The 21,497-nt window shown below is 40.4% G+C and overlaps 1 protein-coding gene across 1 annotated transcript in view; it reads right to left on the minus strand.

The window, feature by feature from the left end:
* Positions 1-322: 322 nt before the first annotated feature.
* The window catches only part of MCCC1 (methylcrotonyl-CoA carboxylase subunit 1), a 52,267-nt gene continuing 31,092 nt past the window's right edge, over positions 323-21,497 (minus strand). Inside the window, exons 10-19 of the mRNA XM_019668226.1 lie at positions 20,374-20,501; positions 18,157-18,340; positions 15,389-15,498; positions 13,748-13,964; positions 12,172-12,258; positions 9,780-9,829; positions 6,220-6,357; positions 4,866-4,973; positions 3,201-3,272; positions 323-688 (exon numbers count right to left, since the gene is read on the minus strand). Coding sequence (XP_019523771.1) covers positions 560-688; positions 3,201-3,272; positions 4,866-4,973; positions 6,220-6,357; positions 9,780-9,829; positions 12,172-12,258; positions 13,748-13,964; positions 15,389-15,498; positions 18,157-18,340; positions 20,374-20,501 — 1,223 coding nt within the window. The 3' untranslated portion in view covers positions 323-559. The remainder of the gene's footprint in view (positions 689-3,200; positions 3,273-4,865; positions 4,974-6,219; positions 6,358-9,779; positions 9,830-12,171; positions 12,259-13,747; positions 13,965-15,388; positions 15,499-18,156; positions 18,341-20,373; positions 20,502-21,497) is intronic.

The raw sequence follows: 21,497 nt of genomic DNA on the forward strand, positions 1-21,497 counted from the left end.
ACAATATTAGAAGGTACCATAAAAGCAGAGGCAGTCTAGACAGAAACTTTCTAGTCACAAAGACAAGAAATAACACCCATGTCATAAGCTCCCTAATAAGTTACCCTTTGGTGAAAACAAGACCTTGATTGAATTTAGCTCTGTGTCATTTGTCTCTGAAATAATGTTACTGTCCATTTTCATCATGATTGTAACTGGGAAATAATTCATTTAGTTAAACAACCTTTTCTCTTCCATTCATTCTCCTTTTGATAAAGTTGCTGCCCAACTTCCTAAAAGATACCACACTGTATAAAATGTGAGGCAGAAATAAGCCCCATTAGCTTCCAATAAAAAAGTATAATTCAATTTTATTAGTATGAAATATTGAGATTATTTATTGTATTTATGACCCAAGTGCATGATTCTCAAATATGAAAGGATTTTAACATAATCATACAATCATTTAGTAAAATTGCTGCTTATCAGACCCCAAGGAAAGCAGGAAGGCACTTTCTCTTTTTGGTGTAGAGAGACTGCATTTAAGGTACTGCTTTATTGGCTATTTCTTTGATGTAGTTTATTCTGCTTCCGTTTCGTCAGATTCCTCTTTCTCAAACTCGACTAAAGGAGCGTGTCTGTTGGCCTGAGAACCTTCTTTGTAGAGGACTTTCTTGATCGTGCCATCCTTTGGAGCCTTTATGGTATGCTGCAGAGACACAAGACACAACAAACAATGGCTGCGATGCTAATGAGGACCAAGTGCGTACCAAGTGAAGAAAGTCAGACGCAAAGTGAAAAATGAAGCCAATTGTTTTGATAGTTTGTTGTCTATCAGTGCTTCCCCACTTTTTTCATATCGCAGTACACAGAGAAAATAACATTTTCATGGTGTGCTTAGGGCTGACACACCTGTAACCCATTCAAGGTCACTAACTGGGAAACTCGCAAGTTTCACAGTAGAATCTCACCTGGGATGCTTTTAAAAACAACTGATTTTTGGGCCCCACTCTGGGAGATCCCAATTCAACTGGTATGGGGAAGTAGTTTTTGTTTTTGATTTTGGTTTTTTGCATGTGTTTATAGAATATTTAGTTTACTGTAACAGATGACAAGAAGCTCCCCCTCCATGAGACCCTCGCTTAAACATAATTGCTTTCTTTATATAGCAAGAGGATAACATTAATCATGGAAGCTTTTGATTTGTGGCACTAAATGATGACATACACAGGGCATCCTTCAAAAGCTACAGTTAAGGATCCACCCAGCTTTTAGCAATACAAGCTTGATTGAGGTCTTCTGGCCCATTTGCTTGACATTCGTGTTTTACACCTTGGATTTTTTTTTTAAAAGATTTTATTGGGGAATTGGGGGAGGAAAAAGTGCTGGGGAACCAGGGAAGGGGAACAAACAAGTTGCTGCCCTTTGGTTCTTCAGTCTAGTTGTGGAGGATGTCGCTTCACTGGCCCATGTTGGTATTATCATTCCGCTCTTCCTGGGTGAGGCATCCCTCGCCGGCCATTGGACGGCTGCTCACAGTGGCTCACGGCAGCTCACGAAAGCTCACGCCCGCTGCAGGCCAGCCCCACTGCAGCCTACGCTGTCGCCGGCAACTCATGGGCAGCCCAGCTCCAGGTCAAGTTGTTGGTCACCATCTTAGCTGTAGAGGGCGCAGCGTCACTGGCTCTAATGTGGGATCCGAACCGGGGCCCTGCTGCTCAGAGCTGGCATCCCAAGCCAACTCCTAACCAACGCACCACTCGGCCAGCCCTTGGAATTTCTTTTTTGATTGCACCCTTGGAGTTCGCATAGATCATTTTACTTTTCAGAGGTGTTAGCTCTGGTGGCCCTACACACACACACACACACACACACACACACACCACTCCTCTTTTCTGGATTCCTTGGTTTCCAAGTTTGCATCATACAAATACAGCAACGATCTTTCTCAGGAAGCATTCCCACAAAACTCATCAAAGGATCAGTTATGGTCACACCAACAACTCCAGTCATGATCCCTTTGCCTTCTTCTACAATGATGCACCTTTTGTCTGCACTGACACAAAAAATGACAGCCTTTCTTTTTTTCTTGATTTCTTCTGGTGTGGAACACTTTTGAACTTTCATGTCATAAAAGATGCGACATATTTCATCAACAATTTGCACTCCTGAGGCCGTCTTCGCTGTGGCGGTCACAGGGACGCAGAGGAGGGAGCTGGTCGGCTGCACCAAGGTGCTGAGTCGGCTGAGCATCCTTGTCACAGCAGCCAGAGGACAGACTGAGCAAGGAGGTGACGTGGAGCATGAGCCTACCAGGGGACGGGGCCGCTGGCAAGTCGTTTTTTGTTTTTATTTTTTTTATTTTAAGATTTTTATTGGGGAATTGGGGAAAGGGGAACAGACAAGTTGCTGCCCTTTTGTTCTTCAGTCTAGTTGTGGAGGACGTTGCTTCACTGGCCCAAGTTGGCACCATCATTGCGCTCTTCCCGGGTGAGGCAGATCAGTCGCCGGCTTCTGGACGGCCGCTCACTGCGGCTGCTGGCCGCTCACGCTGGCTGCTGGCCGCTCACGCTGGCTCCTGGCTACACACGGTAGCCCATGGCAACCCACTGCCACAGGGACTGCAGCTACGCCATCGCCGGCGACTCATGGCAGCCCAGCTCCAGGTTGAGCTGTTGTTCAGCATCTCAGCTGTAGAGGGCAGTGTCACTGGCCCTCATATGCGGGATCCAAAATAAGGCCCTATAGCGTCCCAGGCCAGCTCTTAACCAACACGCCACAAGGCCGGCCCCGGCAAGTTGTTTTTTAAAAACTCCCAGGTGACTGTAATATGTGGCCAGGGTTGAGAACAACTAGCCTATAATTTCCAACCACCTAAAAACCCAAACAGCTAATTTAATAGGATAGAGGTTTTCACTTTGCTACTGATGGTTGGCACACTAGGTTTGGCCTTAGAAAATACCCATAGTTAACATTCAGCTGGGTTGCTGCCCGAATCTAAGCTTTTATAATTTCATTAAGTTCAGAATCAAATGACAGGTGTGATTTCACAAAATTAAAATGAGAAGGATGGTTTGGTTTGGTTTCCTGCAGTTAATGCTTCATCAGTCCAGGGCTGTTACTATTTAAAATGGCATTAATCTACCAAATAAGGCAAAAGAACAGTTAGGCCTGAGAGCTCCCGATGTGTGCCTGGCAGCTGAACTCACGCGGTCACTCACCTCCATTTTCATGGCGATCATGACCAGTAGAGCGTCTCCCGCTTTCACTTTGTCTCCAGCTTTCACAAACACCTAGGGATTCAGAGTGACAGGTTCATACTTGAAGACACGGAGGTCCTTCGTGGTCCAGAGCTGATATATACACGTACACAGCAGAAGTTAAGAGTCTACATGGCTGTCCCGTCTGCCAAGGATAAGTATACTGGTGCAAATCAGAGACTCGCAGGTGGCTCTGGCATCGCAGGCACTCTTATCAGCGGGAGGCACTACGTAGCTCCCCATCCCCACCACCAAGCCATCTAGTTTTCTTTGAGACAGAGGAATAGGTTTTATGTATCTAGGGGCCTTTTGTGTGTTCATGAATGCACAGACAAGACAAACCACCAACAGGAACAATTACTATACTTACATGTCTGCAGCACAGGCAGGGCAGAGGGTCTTGCCCGGCTCTCTAGTTTTTAGACTGTCTAGGACAGCGTTCCAAGTCTTCATGGCCCCATGTAGTGAACGTATTGATAAGCTTTATGTGTAAGAATTAAACTTACTGGCAACTGCACAAAAACATCTGTTTTCCCTTTTACATGTAAAAATGAACTCATATATCCCATTTGGTCTCACTGTCTTCTTGGCTAACATGGTTATCAAGGAGTGTGACATGTCCATGTCACACAGGGGAGCTAGGTTCTAAAGTCTATGTGTAGAACCAAAATTGTGAAAAATGAGAAACACCCTTGAAAGCCGCACAAGTCACCCAATGCTGGGTGATGCTTTAGTGTCAGATGAAATCAGTGGTCTGGGTTTATAGGCCAGTTTGGGGGAAAACATGCATCTTTAAATAAGACCTCGTTGCACACCCTGTGCAGGGCTGCTCATGTTATGAGAGGCCTGTGGGAAAGGAGACTGAATGTGCTAATGGCAGAGAGAGAGAGAGACGTCTCCTACCTCACACTCCCTAGACGGCAAACATTTCCAGAGGGGAGTGGTTGATGAAATCACTCAAACTATTTAAAACGTTATTTTCTTTTTTTTGGGGGTAGGGGGTTACCAAGAATATGCAATTGAATTTTTATGACTTAAATGCATTTGAGGGGACTCTAGTGTATTCAGGTATATAAAAGGAGACTACTACTCTATCACCATTTGAAGGTATATCAGTATGGACCTCAACGCTGAATATATACTGCATTCAACACCAAACCATGTTGTCCTTCACCAACATCAGCCTTTCATATTTTAACATAGATGCAATTATGTACATTAGGGAAAATGTCATTATTTCATAATAAATTGTTTGCTGTTAAATTTAACATAAAAAACAAAACAAAACAGCCCTTTTGGATGATGCTTGGTGAATACTGTATTTGAATCATAAAAAGACAATCAAAATTATTTGTACTTTCATGAAAATTTCCATTTTCAAAAACAACAGTGTTTATCATAGAGTAGGTAAATGGGTATTGTCATTGAAGACTGTAATATAGAACTTGAATCTATCCTAGTTTCTTGAAATGATTTCTCTTGAAATGATTTCTCTTGAAATGGATGCTTTCTAATGAGCAAGATTTAGAGAGGGAAAAAGAATATATATGACAAAGTTCAACAAAGACATTAATTGGGCGTCACTGGACACTATTCCATACACATTCACCTTCTCAGTGTGATTACCTTCTCAATGGTTCCAGCCATTGGAGCTATGGGGCCACCCTGAGTCCCTTCTGAGCTCACGGAAGACAAGTATTTGGGGACTGGAATGTCAATCTGAACAGTTCCTTCCTATAAATAGAAAACAAACCAGACATAAAGTCAAGATCTTATCCCTATAATTTTACTAATATACCTGAGGTTATGATTGTTTTCAAGCTATCTGTTAAATGTTAGTCATCTTTACTATCAGGGCTCTAATCTAGCTTTGTGACCTTAAGCAAATTACCAAATCCCTCTGAGTTTTGGTTTCCCATTGTAAAGGAGCAATGGTATACAAGCCTCGCAGAGGATTAAAGGAATTAATGTATATAACTTTAGCCACTGCCTGGAAGCCATTTTTAGTAGCATCTCCACTATCAAGTGCTTAGTCTAAGTCAAGAATTGTTCTTAACAGTTGTCATTAATTGTCAGAACAACATTATTAGTTGGTTCTGCTATTATTCCTATTTATAGATGGCGGAATTGAAGCTCAGAGAGCTTAACTTGTCCAAGGTCACACAGCTACTCAGTGGTAGACCAGAATTTGAACCAAAGCAGCTTCATATTCCTGAACTGATGCTCCTCACCACTCACCGTGCTGCCTCTACCATCACATTGTTAGAGCATGTTGACTATGGAAAGGAATGCCTGGTAAAGTGAGATCATCCTTAACTCCATATACAGTAGTTTAATTACTGGAATACTAAAGGCATCTCATCACAAAGGACTGTGATCTGTAAGATGGTTCCGAAATATCAGAAGACTATGAAGAGGCCATCAGATTATATATCTGATAATCCATTCTCTTTCTTCTGCCAGGACAGAACTCTAAGGCCTCCCAATAAACTCCCAACTGCATCCATGCAAAGCCTGCCTCAATCATCCAACAGAACACCACTGGCCCCACCCAACTTCCTACTGCACACCTTCCCCACAGGCTCATCGTCCCGGCTCTTCTCCCAGCAGGCACCTCCTCCCACATCCCCAGGATTCCAAGTACCAGGAGGATGGTGGTTGGGGAAACTGTTCAGGAGTCAAAAATTTGAGAGAACAGTGCCCACTGAGCAGGGAGATACTTTCTGGCAAGGGCACGAGCACATGTTTCAGAATTATAAAAGAAAATTGATATGTGTCTATCAATGAGAACCTATGTGAACAAACAATGAGAGGAGGCAGAAATGTGGCAAAGAAACAGAGCAGAGAAGGAAACACAGAGAAAAGGCCACTGCGGTGACTGAAGGAAGTGGGATCTTTCTAATCTCTGTCAATGGGATGCTGCTGGTCAAGCAATTTTCTCCCAAATCCCAACAGTGTTATTATAAAGAAGAGACATTACCATGGAAAATAGGTAAATTGTGTTTTCCAGGATAATTAGCTTAGCTTTACTAGCAACTCCATTAATGGAACATTTCAGGTAAGTGCTGTCTCCCTCATTGTGAAGATCACCAAGGACTTGGAAAGTTTTATCTTCAATCTGAAACAAACAAACAAAGATCCTTAAGATAAATGAATAACCCTACAGGGTTAATAAAATCAGAATCAGTTCTATACTATTTTAACAGTTTCAAAAGGTAAGAGGTAAAATGTTTTTTAAAAGAGTAACGTGGAAACTTTCCCCCTAATATTCATGAACAAAACACTCTAGATAGAGACAGTAGTAAGACAATTAAGAGAAAAAAAGTTAGGGCCGGCCGAGTGGCGCAATGGTTAAGAGCTGGCTTGGAATGCCAGAGGGCCCTGGTTCGGATCCCGCATATGAGGGCCAGTGACACTGCCCTCCACAGCTAAGATGCTGAACAACGGCTCAACCTGGAGCTGGGCTGCCATGAGTCGCCGGCGACGGCGTAGGCTGCAGCCCCTGTGGCAATGGGTTGCCATGGGCTACNAGCCAGCAGCCAGCGTGAGCGGCCAGCAGCCAGCGTGAGCGGCCAGCAGCCGCAGTGAGCGGCCGTCCAGAAGCCGGCGACTGATCTGCCTCATCTGGGAAGAGCGCAATGATGGTGCCAACTTGGGCCAGTGAAGCAACGTCCTCCACAACTAGACTGAAGAACAAAACGACAGCAACTTGTCAAAACGACAGCAACTTGTCTGTTCCCCTTCCCCCGATTCCCCAGCACTGTTCCCACCCCCCTAGTTCCCCAATAAAAAAATCTAAAAAAAAAAAAAAAGAAAAAAAGTTATACAACATATCTATAGCACCATAATGCTACAAATAAACGTTCATTAAGAATAGCAATAAAAATGTGAAATAGAAATATAAACCAAATTAAGCAAAATTATTAAAATTTGGTTGAGTATATTATACATTAGTATTCATTTCTGAGTACCCAAAGTCAAATTTAGTTTTACTGTGCCAAAGTCAGTAATGACAAATGCCAGGACCACATAATTAGATGGTATTTCTTTTATCTCACCAGCATGTAGATCCAATTATCGGTTTCAGTTATGACTTAAGAAGAAAAATTAGCTGGAGATTGACAATTTCTCACTCTAAGAGAGAGAGATTGCCAAAGTACAGATTTCACACTTAAATCTTTCAAGGAAGCTGACAAAAGGACATGAAACCTTTCTGTTCCAAAGATTGTTTTTTTACATATACACTCAAGAAAATTTTCCTTTACACACAGAAAATCCATTTAAATCTTCTCTCTCTATTGTTCATCTCAATTCCCATGATTTTAGTGTCCAAGTCATATGGCTATTCTTTTCAAATATATTATATAGGCTAAGGTGAAGTAGGTCACACTGCAGTATTTATACATTGGTTCTCATCTACCCTAAGTTAAATATGACATTTCACTCTGCTTTGTAACCTACTAAAACAGCCATTTGAATTTTGTGAAATTCTCAGGACATAAAGGTTAGATTGGGAACAGTTTGTTCAAAGATTTAGAAAAGCACACTCTAAATTTGTAAAAGTAGTTCCATGAGCAGATTAGAATAAACCTGCGATTTACTTTACCATTTATAAAGAGACAAAAAGGCGCCCCAAACCAGAGGTACCAAAATGAATTATAACTTTCATATACTAAAGAAGGTAGACTTTCCACTTTTCCTGAATCTCAGTGAAAGAAAACCAATGTGTCTCAAACTGTTAGGAGATATAAAGCATATCGTTGATATACCCATTTTGCAAGATTTGAAATCTCTTAGTTCATATTAAAAATGATTTATTCTATCCTCTGAATTTGTACTTTACTATAGGCATTTGGTTGAGTTCTTACATTAGTCATTAAGGAAATGCAAATCAAAACCATAATGAGATATTACTTCACACCCATTAGGATGGCTGTTATAAAAAAGAATAAAAAGAGCCAGAAAATAAATGTAAGCAAAGATGTAGCAAAATTGAAACCCTTGTACACTGTTGGTGGGAATGTTAAATCGTGTAGCCCCTATGGAAAACAGTATGGTGGTTCCTCAAAAAATTAAAAATAGGACTACCATATTTATGATCCAGCAATTTTACTTCTGGGTATATGCCCCAAAGAATTGAAAACAAGGTCTCAAAGAGATATTTGTACACCTATATTCATAGTAACATTATTCACAGTAGCCAAAAGGTGTAAGCAACCCAAATGTCCATCAACAGATGAATGAATAAACAAACTATGGAATATAGTGAATGAAATATTATTCAGCCTTAAAACGGAAGGAAATTTAGATACATGATGCAACATGAAAGAACCTTAAAGACATTATGCTAAGTGAAATAAGCCGGTCACAAAAAGAGAAATAATGAATGATTTCACTTACATGAGGTCAAATTCATAGAGGCAGAAGGTGAATGGTGGTTGCCCGGGGCTGGGGGCAAAGGCAGGAGCAGGGTGTGTGGGGGCGTGGGTGGCGGCTACTGTTTAATGAGTACAGAGTTTCAGTTCTACGAGAGCAGAAAAGCTCTGCGGATGGGTGGTGGTGATGGTTACACAATAATGTGAATGTATTTAATGCCACTGAACTGTACACTTAAAAATGGTTAAAATGGTAAATTTTATACTATGTATATTTAAAAATATACATTAAAAATAATAAAAAATAAAAATGTTCTCAGTTTCATTTTCTGAATAATAAATATATATATATATATATATTTTTTAAGATTTTTATTGGGGAATTGGGGGAAGGGGAACAGACAAGTTGCTGTCCTTTTGTTCTTCAGTCTAGTTGTGGAAGACGTTGCTTCACTGGCCCAAGTTGGCACCATCATTGTGCTCTTCCTGGGCGAGGCAGATCAGTCGCCGGCTTCTGGACGGCCGCTCACTGCGGCTGCTGGCCGCTCATGCTGGCTGCTGGCTACACACGGTAGCCCTTGGCAACCCACTGCCACACACCGGCGACTCACGGCAGCCCAGCTCCAGGTTGAGCTGTTGTTCAGCATCTTAGCTGTAGAGGGCAGTGTCACTGGCCCTCATATGTGGGATCCGAACCGGGGCCCTCTGGCATCCCAAGCCAGTTCTTAACCATCGTGCCACTCGGCCGGCCCGAATAATAAATATTTTTAATAGATGTAACTAATACAAACAAAAGCTCTTTGGGGAGTCTTAATAATTTTTAAGAATGTGCAGGGGTACTAGACCAAAAAGTTTGAGAACTGCTGCTTTAGATATAAATACATGTACACACTTTAGGGGTTTGATAGGTGTCTGATTCAAAGCTATTATTTTTTGCCAAGTTGTTATTCTTAAAGGAACCACAGCCAAAATGATTAAACAATCAGAAATTGCAGAGGAAGTAATTTCCTCAAATTGGTCTGAAATAAAAACATTTGACATTCTCCTCACTATAGACATAATGGTCAATGGCTTAAGAGAAACCAGAGAGTGAAAAAAGAACATAATCAGTATGAAAGATCAGGCTTAGTACTGAACTGGAGAACAAAAACCAAGTAAGGCTTACCTGCATGCTATATGACCCATCCTGGTTATACGTTACAGCTATGGCTACATCTTTAGGGAAAAACATGAAAGAAAAATTAGAAGACCTTCATTTATTCAAAAACTGAAACTGCAAACATCTCACTTTCAACCTAAAGATAACTAGCTGTTAGATATATCAACATCCTTTAATTGCCTGGCAAAAGATGAAAAAAAAAATACAAAACAAAACAAAACAACCAAGCTATTAGGCAGTTTTCAATAAAGGTGAATTTCAAACTTTTTTAAAAATGGCGTTTTAAGGTTACAGGCTATTTTAGATATTTTCTGCTCTACTAGGAAAGGCTTCAGTGTTATAGTAGAAAATGCAATCAATTTGGAAAGAGAAGTTCTGATTTAAGACCCAAATCTGGTGTAAGACCCGAATCTGCCCTCTGTGGCATGATCACCTCTGTGACCTTGACTAAGACATTTAAAATCTCTGAGTCGATTTTCTGATCTGTTCTGACCCATTAAATGGGTATGAGAATGTAAAATGATTAAATAAATGTGGAATTATAAACTGTAACAGGCTGTACAACTATAGTATACAATATATCCATATGACTACGTGAATACAGAATTGGTTAAAGATTACCCTCGGAGATGGCAAAGCTTTTGTGGGGTAGAGAATGTAAGCTGAAGTCATTTCATCTAGTCCTGACATTTCGACCATCATTGTGACGCTGCCAGCTCAAATCTGTTACAAACCCTGATCTGCCTTCGCCAGAACCCTGATTAGTTATTCCCAGCTAGATGTTCCATCCGTACTTTAAAACGAATATGGTGAATCCAACAAATCATCTCCCGCCTCCGCCTGCTTTCTCTCCTGACCTGTGGGCTCCATAACTGGCACTGCTCTTCTCCTGTCATCCAGGTTTAAACCCTGTCATTCTTGCCTTAACATTCTCCTATGCTTTCCACCTCCAATCGTCACCACAAAGCTGCCAAATTCTTCCCTTTGAATACCTGTCCTATGCACTTCTTCCTTTCCGTTTCCATCGCTTTCCCCTGATTCAAGCAGATGACCTCAGGCCTGCCTGCCTCTGAGAAGGTCCTTCCAGAACTTCTTGCTTCCTGTCTCAACCCTTCCACTTGATGCTACCTAGTATGTCCTCGCTACGTTCAAAATACTTGGCCTTGCATAGGGAGCACCAAAACCTCAGTCTTATTTCCTACCATTCTTCTACATGACCCTATGTCCAACCAAATGGGGAAATGGGCCAATTAATATTCTCCATATGTGTTTCCAGCCTTCCCCTCACTGTGCCTCTTTGCTTTCTCCTCGTTCACTGCATTGCTGGTCGCCAGCAGCACCAGCTGAAACCCCACCCCTTGTTCCCATCATGCTCACTTGGAGCCTGTTTAGGTGGAATGAATTCTCTCTCTGAACAGTTAGACTTCTGCATATAAACGCTATTATGATTCTCCCCTCATCCAGTGTTATGATGGAGTGATTTTTCTCTTTAAAAAATTGTAAAAATATTCATTTCACAAGGCCTGAAAGTCCTCTCCATTGCCCAGATGCAACTACTAACAAACACTGAAATGTGTGAACCTTTTGGACCTCTTAAAATGCACATTCAAGCTTGTATTTTTCTTTTATAAAAACAGGACACTGCTGTACACTGTTCTGCAACCAACTTTATTTTAGTTAACATGTGACATGCATATATCTACCTTGTCCTTTCAATAGCAGCAAGGAGGTCGTTTAATAATAATGATGATGACAGCTAATGTTGGTCGACTGCTTGCTCTATGCCACACAATGAGCTAAGTGCTTTATGTGTTGTTTCATTTAATATCTGCCATAACCCAAGGAAGTCATTACCACTCCCATCCCCCTGTATGGCTGTGGACACCTGATGATTAGACAGAGTGTGTGACTTGCTCAAGGATCACAGACAAGAAGGGGGCCAGAATTCAAACCCACACAGTTTAACTCCAGGGCTGCGTTATTAAGCACTACATCATCCAGTTTCCCAACACACACATTTCTTCTTTGCCAAGTGGTAAATTACTTAAGAGAGAAAAATGGGGACAAAGACATGTTTTTTCTCTTCTTCACATTACTCAGAATATCTATCTTTTCAAAAACTTTGGATAGGCAAATTTCATTTACGTCATTTTGTTATGTATGTTTTATGACATATTTTTAGACTATTCATAAAATATAGAAAAAGTGTAATGAAGAAAAATAAAAATCATTAACTCTACCACCCAGACCAATCAATTCTATGAATTTGGCATACTTCCTTCCAATGTCTAGAAATCTTAAAAAATGTTAATTGGCTGATTGTGGCCAAGCTGAATCCTTTTTTTCAGGTAAATGTGATATATTTTGATAAGTGCATGTCTAATAAAACATTACTTACTGTTTTTACCATCCCTAAGAATCATGTTTCTTGTGTAAGAGATATTCAGTCTTCTTCCACTGCTGGATGCAAAAGGAGAATATTGATCTAGAAAAAAATTCAACAACAAATTTATAAACATCAAGCCTACTATGTTTATACATTACAAAAGAAAACATAAAACACAGTACCTACAGTGGCAACTCAAACGTGTTTTCTTTGTTTTTCTCTTTGCTTTAAATTTAAATTAGACGTTTTGATTTACATTTCAGGAAATTTCATATGAAAAATCCTAGTTTTTCTTGAAAAATGAGACTATTTTGCAGCTTAAACTCTCATCCTCTGGTGGCATAAGTTGCCCAGTGGTCACCTGTTTCTGATAGGGCTGCATTCCAGGTCACCAAAATCTCTACCACTCACTATCTTTCTCCTGTCTGGCCTCTTTTATTCTATGTCACTGGTCCAGCCCAGAGGTGTTTGAGTGTACATCCTCTGTTGGACAATACTCAGGAGTTATAGCATAGCTAAACTGAAACAATTTATTCTGAAGCTTATAAATTTTAAAAAGGAAGGTGAGAGTAAGAAGACACTGCGTTCCAAAAATGCTAAGTACATGCTAGGAATACGCTAAGGGGCATATAAGATGCATTTCATTTAACGGAAAAGGACAAAATGAGGATAGAGCACAAAAAGATGTAATTATATATTTTAAGCTTTCAATATAACTTCCTTGAATTAATCTAGAAATTAATGATCCTACAAATAGGATCCTACAATAATACAATAATCCTAACAATAACAAAGAGATAAATGGATTCAATTTTTTTTTTGCCTGTTTGCTCCAAAGGTCAGAGTTAGTTTAAGTAAGTATTATGGAACAAGTTTGGGAGAGCTCAGATTTTGCTCAATTTAGAGGGAAGAACTTTTTAATGGAGAGCTGACCGAAACTGTAATAAGCTAATAAATTTCCATTACGAATTTCTAGCTTCCTGAGCATTAGGAAGAGGTTGGGTGACAACTTAGTGGGAATGCAGAAGCAGGGACATATGTGGCAGCCAGGTTAAACCTCTGCTACAGTCCTCCTTAAGCTCAGACTCTATGCCACAATGAAGTACCTGCGCCTCCAGTTAGTCATAAATGTGACCATAGAATGGAAAAAGAGAGGAGGAAAATACTCCACAATAATCATGGGTAACCCAAGGGAATCTGAGAGTCTCCAGTACTCTGTCTTTAGTCCCCAGGGCCCTCGAAGTTGCTGGAGGCATGCAGGCTACAACAAAGTAGGCCAAAAGTGGTGAATGAAAGAAGCTGGAAGGGACCAGCATGGGCTGCAGCAAGAATTAGTGTTCGGTTGAAAGGAAATCCATCTTGACATTGTTAGGTGATTAGTTAAGTTACATTTAATGGGTTAAAAAGTATTTATGGGTGCATCCATAATATCCAAAGGGTTCCACTTCATCCCCAAAACCACATTAGCAGAGGATGGTGTCAATCACCGAGAGAAGAAAAGGGAGGTTAAAGTGGCATAAAGAAAAGCATGTTCAACAGCTATTCATCAAATCCTGACAAGCAGAGGAAAGAGAAAAGCATTCCACACCTTGTGTCTGAATTTTGAAAGCATCAGACATAGCTTTCTCCTTGAGGATAAGACCCAGGGCTGCCTGGCATAAAAACTCTTTGGCTGCAGCCTTCGGACTTGGCAACAGTTCTTCACGGTGTTGGGGGATGAAATCAGTGTGCACGTTCCCAGCTGTAAACTCCGGGTGGCCAGACAGGCGGAGGAGGAAGTCAATGTTGGTGTGCAGCCCGACGATCTGGGAAGAGATTAAGCCCGTCCCCAGTGAGCGGGGAAAACAACACATTCAGAGAAACATTTCTGTGGCTTCTGCTCCTCCTGCTAAATATTTTCTACTATGGACAACTCTCAGGAAAACAAAACAAAAAAACCCCCACTTCACCATCAATCTATATCTGGACTTAACATTTAAAACCACATTTTACTATAACAAAGAGGACACAGAAAATGGTGTTACTGTAGGTAGTGTGGAGACATTTAATTGACTCAGGTTAGGAAAGTGATAAATATTAAGAAACTTAAATGAGATTTATTTGTAAGATATTAGAGACCTGCTGCTTAGAACACTCCCACAACAGAGGATGACTGCAAACAAAGGACAGGATCGCAACACTGGGGAGAGGACAGGGTTAAATGCGTTTCCTTCCAACACTAAAATCCAAATTTTACACACTGATATAAAAATTAAAAAGGCATAAAACTTAACCCAAATCCACCCAATAAATGGACTCACAGGTAAAACCAGCTATCTAAGCCTTGGATTCATTCACTCAATCATTTAATAGCCATTAAGAGCACTTTGAGGTGCCAGGCCCTGATCCAGATACTGGGGACACAGTGAAGAACAAAACAGACAAAGTCCTTGCTCTCACAGAGCTTACATTTTAGGGACAGATAATAAACATCTATAAACAAATATCTAACATTATGTCAGGTGCTATGAAGAAAAATAAGGCTGGCTAAGGGGACAGAAAACAGCAAAGAGTCCTATTTTAAAATGGGGCAGCCCTGAAAAGACCCTGAGGAGGTGAGCAGTGGCTGAGGACAGTGAGGAAGGAGTCCTGCAAGCACAAGGGGGAAGAACATTCTAGAAGGGAAACTATGAACACATGGCTCCATACTGCGTGTCTAAGGAATGGAAAGGAGGCCAGTGTAGCTGGAGCCGCATAGATCAGAGATTTGATCAAAGTAATGATCTATAACAATTTGAATATCATGGGTTAATAAGAAATCTTCTATGAAGCTCAGTCAGCTAGTATGGGACTTACTGCACCAAGAAAACTAATGTGCTACAGAAAAGAAAGAAGCTATCAAATGCATAAAACTAAACAATTGTTTCCCTTTGGAGAAAATACTACCAGACTGTAGGCCACACTTGCATAACTCGCCTTATCTACAGGATGAATAGGAATTTCATATTGGCTTTCACTGAAGTATAACAGTGACACTAATAGTTTTAGTCTTGCAATCTCTCTTCTCTAGCTGAAATGAGGAAGTCCTCAAACCCTATTCTGACCCATGGGAAATTATCCCATGTGAAATTATTTTGTTTGTGACATACGGGTAACTTGTGGAAATGAGTTGACAAGGACGTAACAGACAAGCTTGGCTGTAGAGATACAGAGAGCCTCACGGTTGCTGACGTGGCCACAGGTCACTCACATGGTACTGACGAAGGCTGTACCTCAGTTTGGTCAAGGCCGCCTGGCGATCTGCAGCCCACACAACCAGCTTTGCAATCATGGGGTCATAATGCACTGACACTTCGTCTCCTAAAATTGAAAAACCACAGTAAAACCACTCCAAGTTAAAATTAAGGGAGAAAATATGACAAGTAAAGCATTCTGCTGGGGCTTTATATACACTTAATGTTCATGAACCACTACATGATAGATATTATTATCACCATTTTATTCTTGAGGAACTGAGGCTTATAAGGGTTTGAAAGTTTATCTTCAGTATAAGGAGGGTGTGGCCATCCAAGAGTGTCAGGCCCTCAACTAGTGGCTCAGTGACACACAGGCTGGCTTTCCCATCCTGTCTTCCTCTGAACCTTCATTTGCCTTCTCATTTTGGAAGTCAGTGCAAACTCCCTCTACGCTCTCATATCACAATCACTTATGTCCTCAGCATTCCCTTCCCTCCACCATGTTTCCTTATCAGAATAATAAGGATAATAATTCCTCTATCCTGTAGTTGTTGGGAGGATTGACGACAAAGTGCCAAGTGCCATACGTGGCTGAGCTGATAAACAAATAGCAGCTATCATTATTACAATAGAGTCTTAGAGAATAAGAATCTGAACCGTCCACATTTTACTAGTTAGACTGGTTCAAGTCAAAAGGATGTGTTATCATATAAACATAGAGTTCTAGGGCCTTTTTGTGATTTTGGCAGGTCACTTGACCCCTCTGAAACCCAGGGTCTTCATCTATCAAATCAAGGGATTGGATTACACTGCCTTAATCCATCCATCCATGCATCCATCCATGCATCCATCCCACCCCCCTATCAACACATATTGAACACCTTAAAGGCCTAGGCTTGAGCAAGTTGCTGCAAATACAATATGGAAGACACAGCCCCTCCCTTAAGAATCTTACAATCCAATGGGGAAATTAGATAGGGAGTAGGTTGCCATAAGATAATATAATAAGGGCAATGTCTCGGGGATGCACAAGAGGCTCAGAGAACACAAAAGGGGAGTATTAGGGGAAGCTTCTTGGAGTAGATTATTCTTTTTCTTTTTTTTTCTTAAGGATTTTTTTTTTTTTATTGGAGAATTGGGGGAAGGGGAACAGACAAGTTGCTGTCCTTTTGTTATTCAGTCTAGTTGTGGAGGACATTGCTTCACTGGCCCAAGTTGGCACCATCATTGCTCTCTTCTCTGGCAAGGCAGATCAGTCGCCTGCTTCTGGATGGCCGCTCATGGCGGCCGTTCACGCTGGCTGCTGGCTACACAAGGTAGCCCATGGCAACCCACTGCAGCGGGGGCTGCAGCCTACGCCACCGCCGGTGACTCACGGCAGCCCAGCCCCAGGTTGAGCTGTTGTTCACCATCTTAGCTGTAGAGGGCTGTGTTACTGGCCCTCATATGTGGGATCTGAACCGGGGCTCTCTGACATCCCAAGCCAGCTCTTAACCATCGCGCCACTCGGCCGGCCCTAGATTATTCTTCTCAGTGCCAAGGTGTAAGTCTGGGCGTCCTCAGAATCATGTTATCTTTTGAGCAACTTTATTAAATTACAATTCAAGCTTTGCTTGCTCCACAGTTTCTTTTCTATTGCAAGGGCTCTCTTTTCTTTCCAAGATGTTCTGCTGTTAAGTTAAATCATTTGTTGAATACCAAATCTTGCTGTGACTTAGCCAGAGCTATCAAAATGTTGCCAAATTATCACCAAGAAGTCCTAATTCCTCGTTTTGGTTTTCAAGACCCTGTATGACTTGCTCTCAACTTATGTTTCCAGCCACATCTCCAACTACCTAGCGTCCTGAACCATTTTCCCAGCCACATATCATATTTTCTTCTAGTTCTTCAGATACACCTTTAGTTAAATTCTTTTCTTCACTTTTCTTTATGTAGTTAAATCTGCCTATTCAAATCCACTCTAGACTTCCTCGTAAAAACATGTCTTAATTATACGAACCTAACATAATCTCTTTGTCCTAGAATTGCTATATTCCATTATTCACCATCTGTATAACTTCTCTGCAACTAAAGTTAAGGTGGTAGCAGACAGTGGTGGCTCAGAACATGGACTCTGGAGCCAGACCTCCTGGGTCTGCATCTTGGCTTCCTGGGTGACACTGGGCAAGTCACTTAACTTCTCTGTGCCCTGATTTCCTCATCTAGAAAGTGATAATAATACCTATTCATAGGTTAGTTCCCATGGTTAAAGAAGTCCATACAGAAAAATCATCTAGAACAGCACCTGTACGTAGTAAGTGCTAACTGATTGTTAGTTATGACTATCATTACTAATCATATGTTCAGCTGTGATACCTTACTTACACTGTTATTTTTTTTACTTCAATTTATTATTATTATTATTTAGCTTGCACTAAGTTTGCATTTTAATTCTCCAGCTTGACTTGAAGGCAGAATGCCTTAGGTACAGCAAATATCGGTCACCTCAAATCATTTTTGGAACTAGGCAAAGTAAACACATAAACATCACACCCAAAATATCTGTTGCTTAGGTTTGACCAAGTACTACTGCATTTCAAAAAAGAACATATTATTTAAAAATACTAGTCATTCTTTAAAATAACTATTCCAGAAGGAAAAATAAAGGCTAATGAAGAAATCAATTAAATCCTTTATTTTAAAACATACTAGACACTTCCACAAGACACAGGGAAGACACCCTGTCCAAAAATAATAATGCACTGAAATTTCAAAACAGACTTCTTGTTTTGTTTCACGTTACCTTGCCGTACTCCAGTTTCGATCCTAGTGGAAAGGTCCGCTCGAGGGGTGGCAAGATGCACTAATGGCCCAGCTCCTGGCATGAAGTTATTGTGAGGATCTTCTGCATATATTCTAGCTTCAAACGCATGGCCCTGCAGAGTTATTTCTTCCTGGCTCAGCGGAATCTTCTCTCCGGCTGCAATCTGGTAATAGAAGAGTGGGTGCTTCTTATGAAACATCCACCTTAAAGCAGCTATGAGACTAGTTAAGTTGATGGTCTTGTCTTTCTCTATGTAAAATGTACATTTGGGCTTTACAATAAAGCCAAATAAATATGATTATTTTATCCACCCCCTCGAGCATTGGGCAAAAGCAAAAAGAGATTTAAAAAACAGATGCCTGTTGAAAATAATGTATTAATTATAAGAAGTTTCTAGAGTTTTAAAATAGAGAAAGCAGGCAAGTTGATGACTAAATTATAAACATAAAAATTAGTGGTTTTTTAAAAATATAATTGAAACCAAGATTTCTTTTTGGCAAGATATTCTCAGTTTTCATCTAAAACATTAGAACTCAGTCGCCAAATCAATCTTTTTTTAATAGTAAACTATTAGTTGGTGTTTAGGACTATTGTCACAGCTACGGGTAAAGTGTGACATTAGTCATATTTGGAATCTTCATCAGCAAGTGAGTGATAAAGCAAAACAGAAACACAACGGTTTTTCCATTTTATTATGTTTACTGCATGGTACCCGATTATAAACAGGATGATCATTATTGTTTAATGATGAGAAAATGACAACCTGAGAAAGCAAAAGGTACAGGGTAAAAAACTCTAAGTAACTTAGTATCCCATTAAACTAAACAGGTAAGTATAAAACAGAGGCAAAGGTTTCATTTCTTTAAATCTGCATACAAGAAAAATCAGGTAACAGTCATCTACAATGTCAGAGAGGCAGTAGATTGGGGGAGGGGGTTATCACTTTGTGAGGGGTGTACATGTCTGTTACATTGTTTTGTACACCTGAAACTAATAAAATAAAATAAAATAAAAAAGAAAGAAAAGAAAAATCAGGAACCACAGCAGTTAAGAATAAAAGGAAAATGGACTGAATTGAATGTCTTTATGGCATGGTGTGTCAAACCACAGACTCTGCAGCCATACTCCTTAGAAACCTTTTATCCTCCATGATTCAAGATTCTGGACTCTCCTGGACTACTGCTTCAGAAAAACTCCGCCTTTTCCTTGAATTCTGGAAACAGAAGCCCTCTTTCCAGAAGTTTCTAAATCCATTAAAGTTTTCCTGACATCCACTAACACTTGCTAGCCTGATATGCCTGGTTTTCATTAGCTCCCAAGGCTACAGAGGGCCAGAGGAATCTTTTGGTTCTGAAAAGACAAAATTATCAAAATATCAAGACTTCAGCATAACAACATGAAAACTATAATTTCGATGCAGGATGTATAAAGAGCCAAGAATCCCACAGAGATCAAGAATATTTATATGAACTTAAAAAAAAATTTATATTTAAATAAATGAAGGCTGAGGTAAAATCTATTGTTTTCAATAAAGAGAAAACACACTAAACTATTATTATCAATATTTGAAGCAAGATGCTTTGTGAAACTCTGGTTTAGGCCAGTGCTTCTCACACTATCTATAATAAAGGAACATTGTGAACTTATACTGTTGTAAAACCAGTAGATAAGGTCCTAGTGAAGCCAAAAACGCTTTAAAATTTTCTAAACATTTACTGTAAATGTCCATACTTACCCCACCAGGAGCCTGCAGCGGTTTGTAAGTCAGCACTTGCAAATGGACCACCCCTGGCTTTTCATTCCCAACCCTGCCTTAGCTCAGTCCAGCTTGGCTACCATCTGTCCTGCCTCTAAAATCTAATGATGGCCCGGCCCAGAATGAGGTGGCCTTAGGTATAGCACAAGGCTTTGTTGAGACGATGTGGTCACAAGAAGCCTCAGTGGCAGCTGCTTACCTGCTGGCTACCCCATGCCTAAGGGGGAGATGATGGTAATTGACAGATTAGGAATCTGTGTCCACAAAGTGACAATAATGTGACAATATCATCAAATGCTGTGTTACGTTTAACCTCCCATTTTCCTGTCTTCATCACAACCAGCAAGAATTGAACCCTTATCCAAAGTGACACTTCCTTTTAGGAGGCCAGAAGGTAACGTATTCTCAAGACTGATATTTAAAAGGAAAAATATTCCCACCTTAAGCTGCCACTCCACCAAGTCAGTTCCTGTGATCATCTCAGTAACAGGGTGTTCCACTTGCAGCCTTGTATTCATCTCCATGAAGTAGAAATTGTGCTTTGAGTCCATAATAAACTCCACAGTTCCTAAAAGATAAAATACAATGGTTACATTTCAATAGTATATAATCAGTAGCAAATCAACATCTTCCATGATGTATCACAGAGTTTTACCGCTGTCTTCATTCAATGGCAAACATTGGAATTTCATGAAAAAACATCTCACATTTGGCAGCAGCAAATCAATCTGTCCAAAACAAGGAGCCACATGAAATTTCGCAACAGAAAAATATATTTGAGGTTTTGAGCAAATGGTTAAGCCTAGCTATGAATCAGTCTCAGTTGTCGCAGGAGGGAGAACACAGCTGGACTATGTGTCACTGCTTCACTGTGCCTACATTCCTGGGTACCTCACCCTGGGACATCCCACCTCACCCTGGGACATCCCATCTCACGCTGTGAAGAAAAAAACTTTTTTTTTCCCTGATTGTGGGCTCTTGGAAGTTTGTTTTCAAAGTCCCTTTGCTGGTGACCCATTGAAAAATTGCTTAGCAACTGAATTTTATGTTAATAATATCTTACTGGCATTTTATTAAGCACTACAAAACTTACCCCAGCTTCATTAAGGTATAAGCTTTTGTCCATTTTAAGTACAGGTGTACTGAGTTTCAGCAGTTTATGAATACAGTCAGGTAACCACCACCGTAATGAAAATACAGAACATGCCCATCACCCCTTGTTCCCCTTTGCAGTCAGTCCCTTCCCTCGGCCCCTGACTCCAGGCAACCACTAGTCTGCTTTCTGTCATTATGTTTTTTCTGTTTTTTTTTTTTTTTCTAGAATGCTGTGTAAATAAAATAATATAGAATGCAGTATTTTGTGTTTGAGTTTTTTTCACTTAGCCTAAAGTTAGTTCCATCTACAGTTGACTCATGAACTACAATGGTTTGAACTGTGCTGGTCCACTTATATTCGGATTTTTTTCAATAAATATGTATTGGAAAACTTTTTGGAGATTTGTGATAATTTGAAAAAACTTGCAGATGAGCTGTGCAGCCTAAAAATGCTGAAAAAAATTGAGAA

This window comes from Hipposideros armiger, unplaced genomic scaffold, assembly GCF_001890085.2.
Source record: "Hipposideros armiger isolate ML-2016 unplaced genomic scaffold, ASM189008v1 scaffold_14, whole genome shotgun sequence".
NCBI classification, from domain to species: Eukaryota; Metazoa; Chordata; class Mammalia; order Chiroptera; family Hipposideridae; genus Hipposideros; species Hipposideros armiger.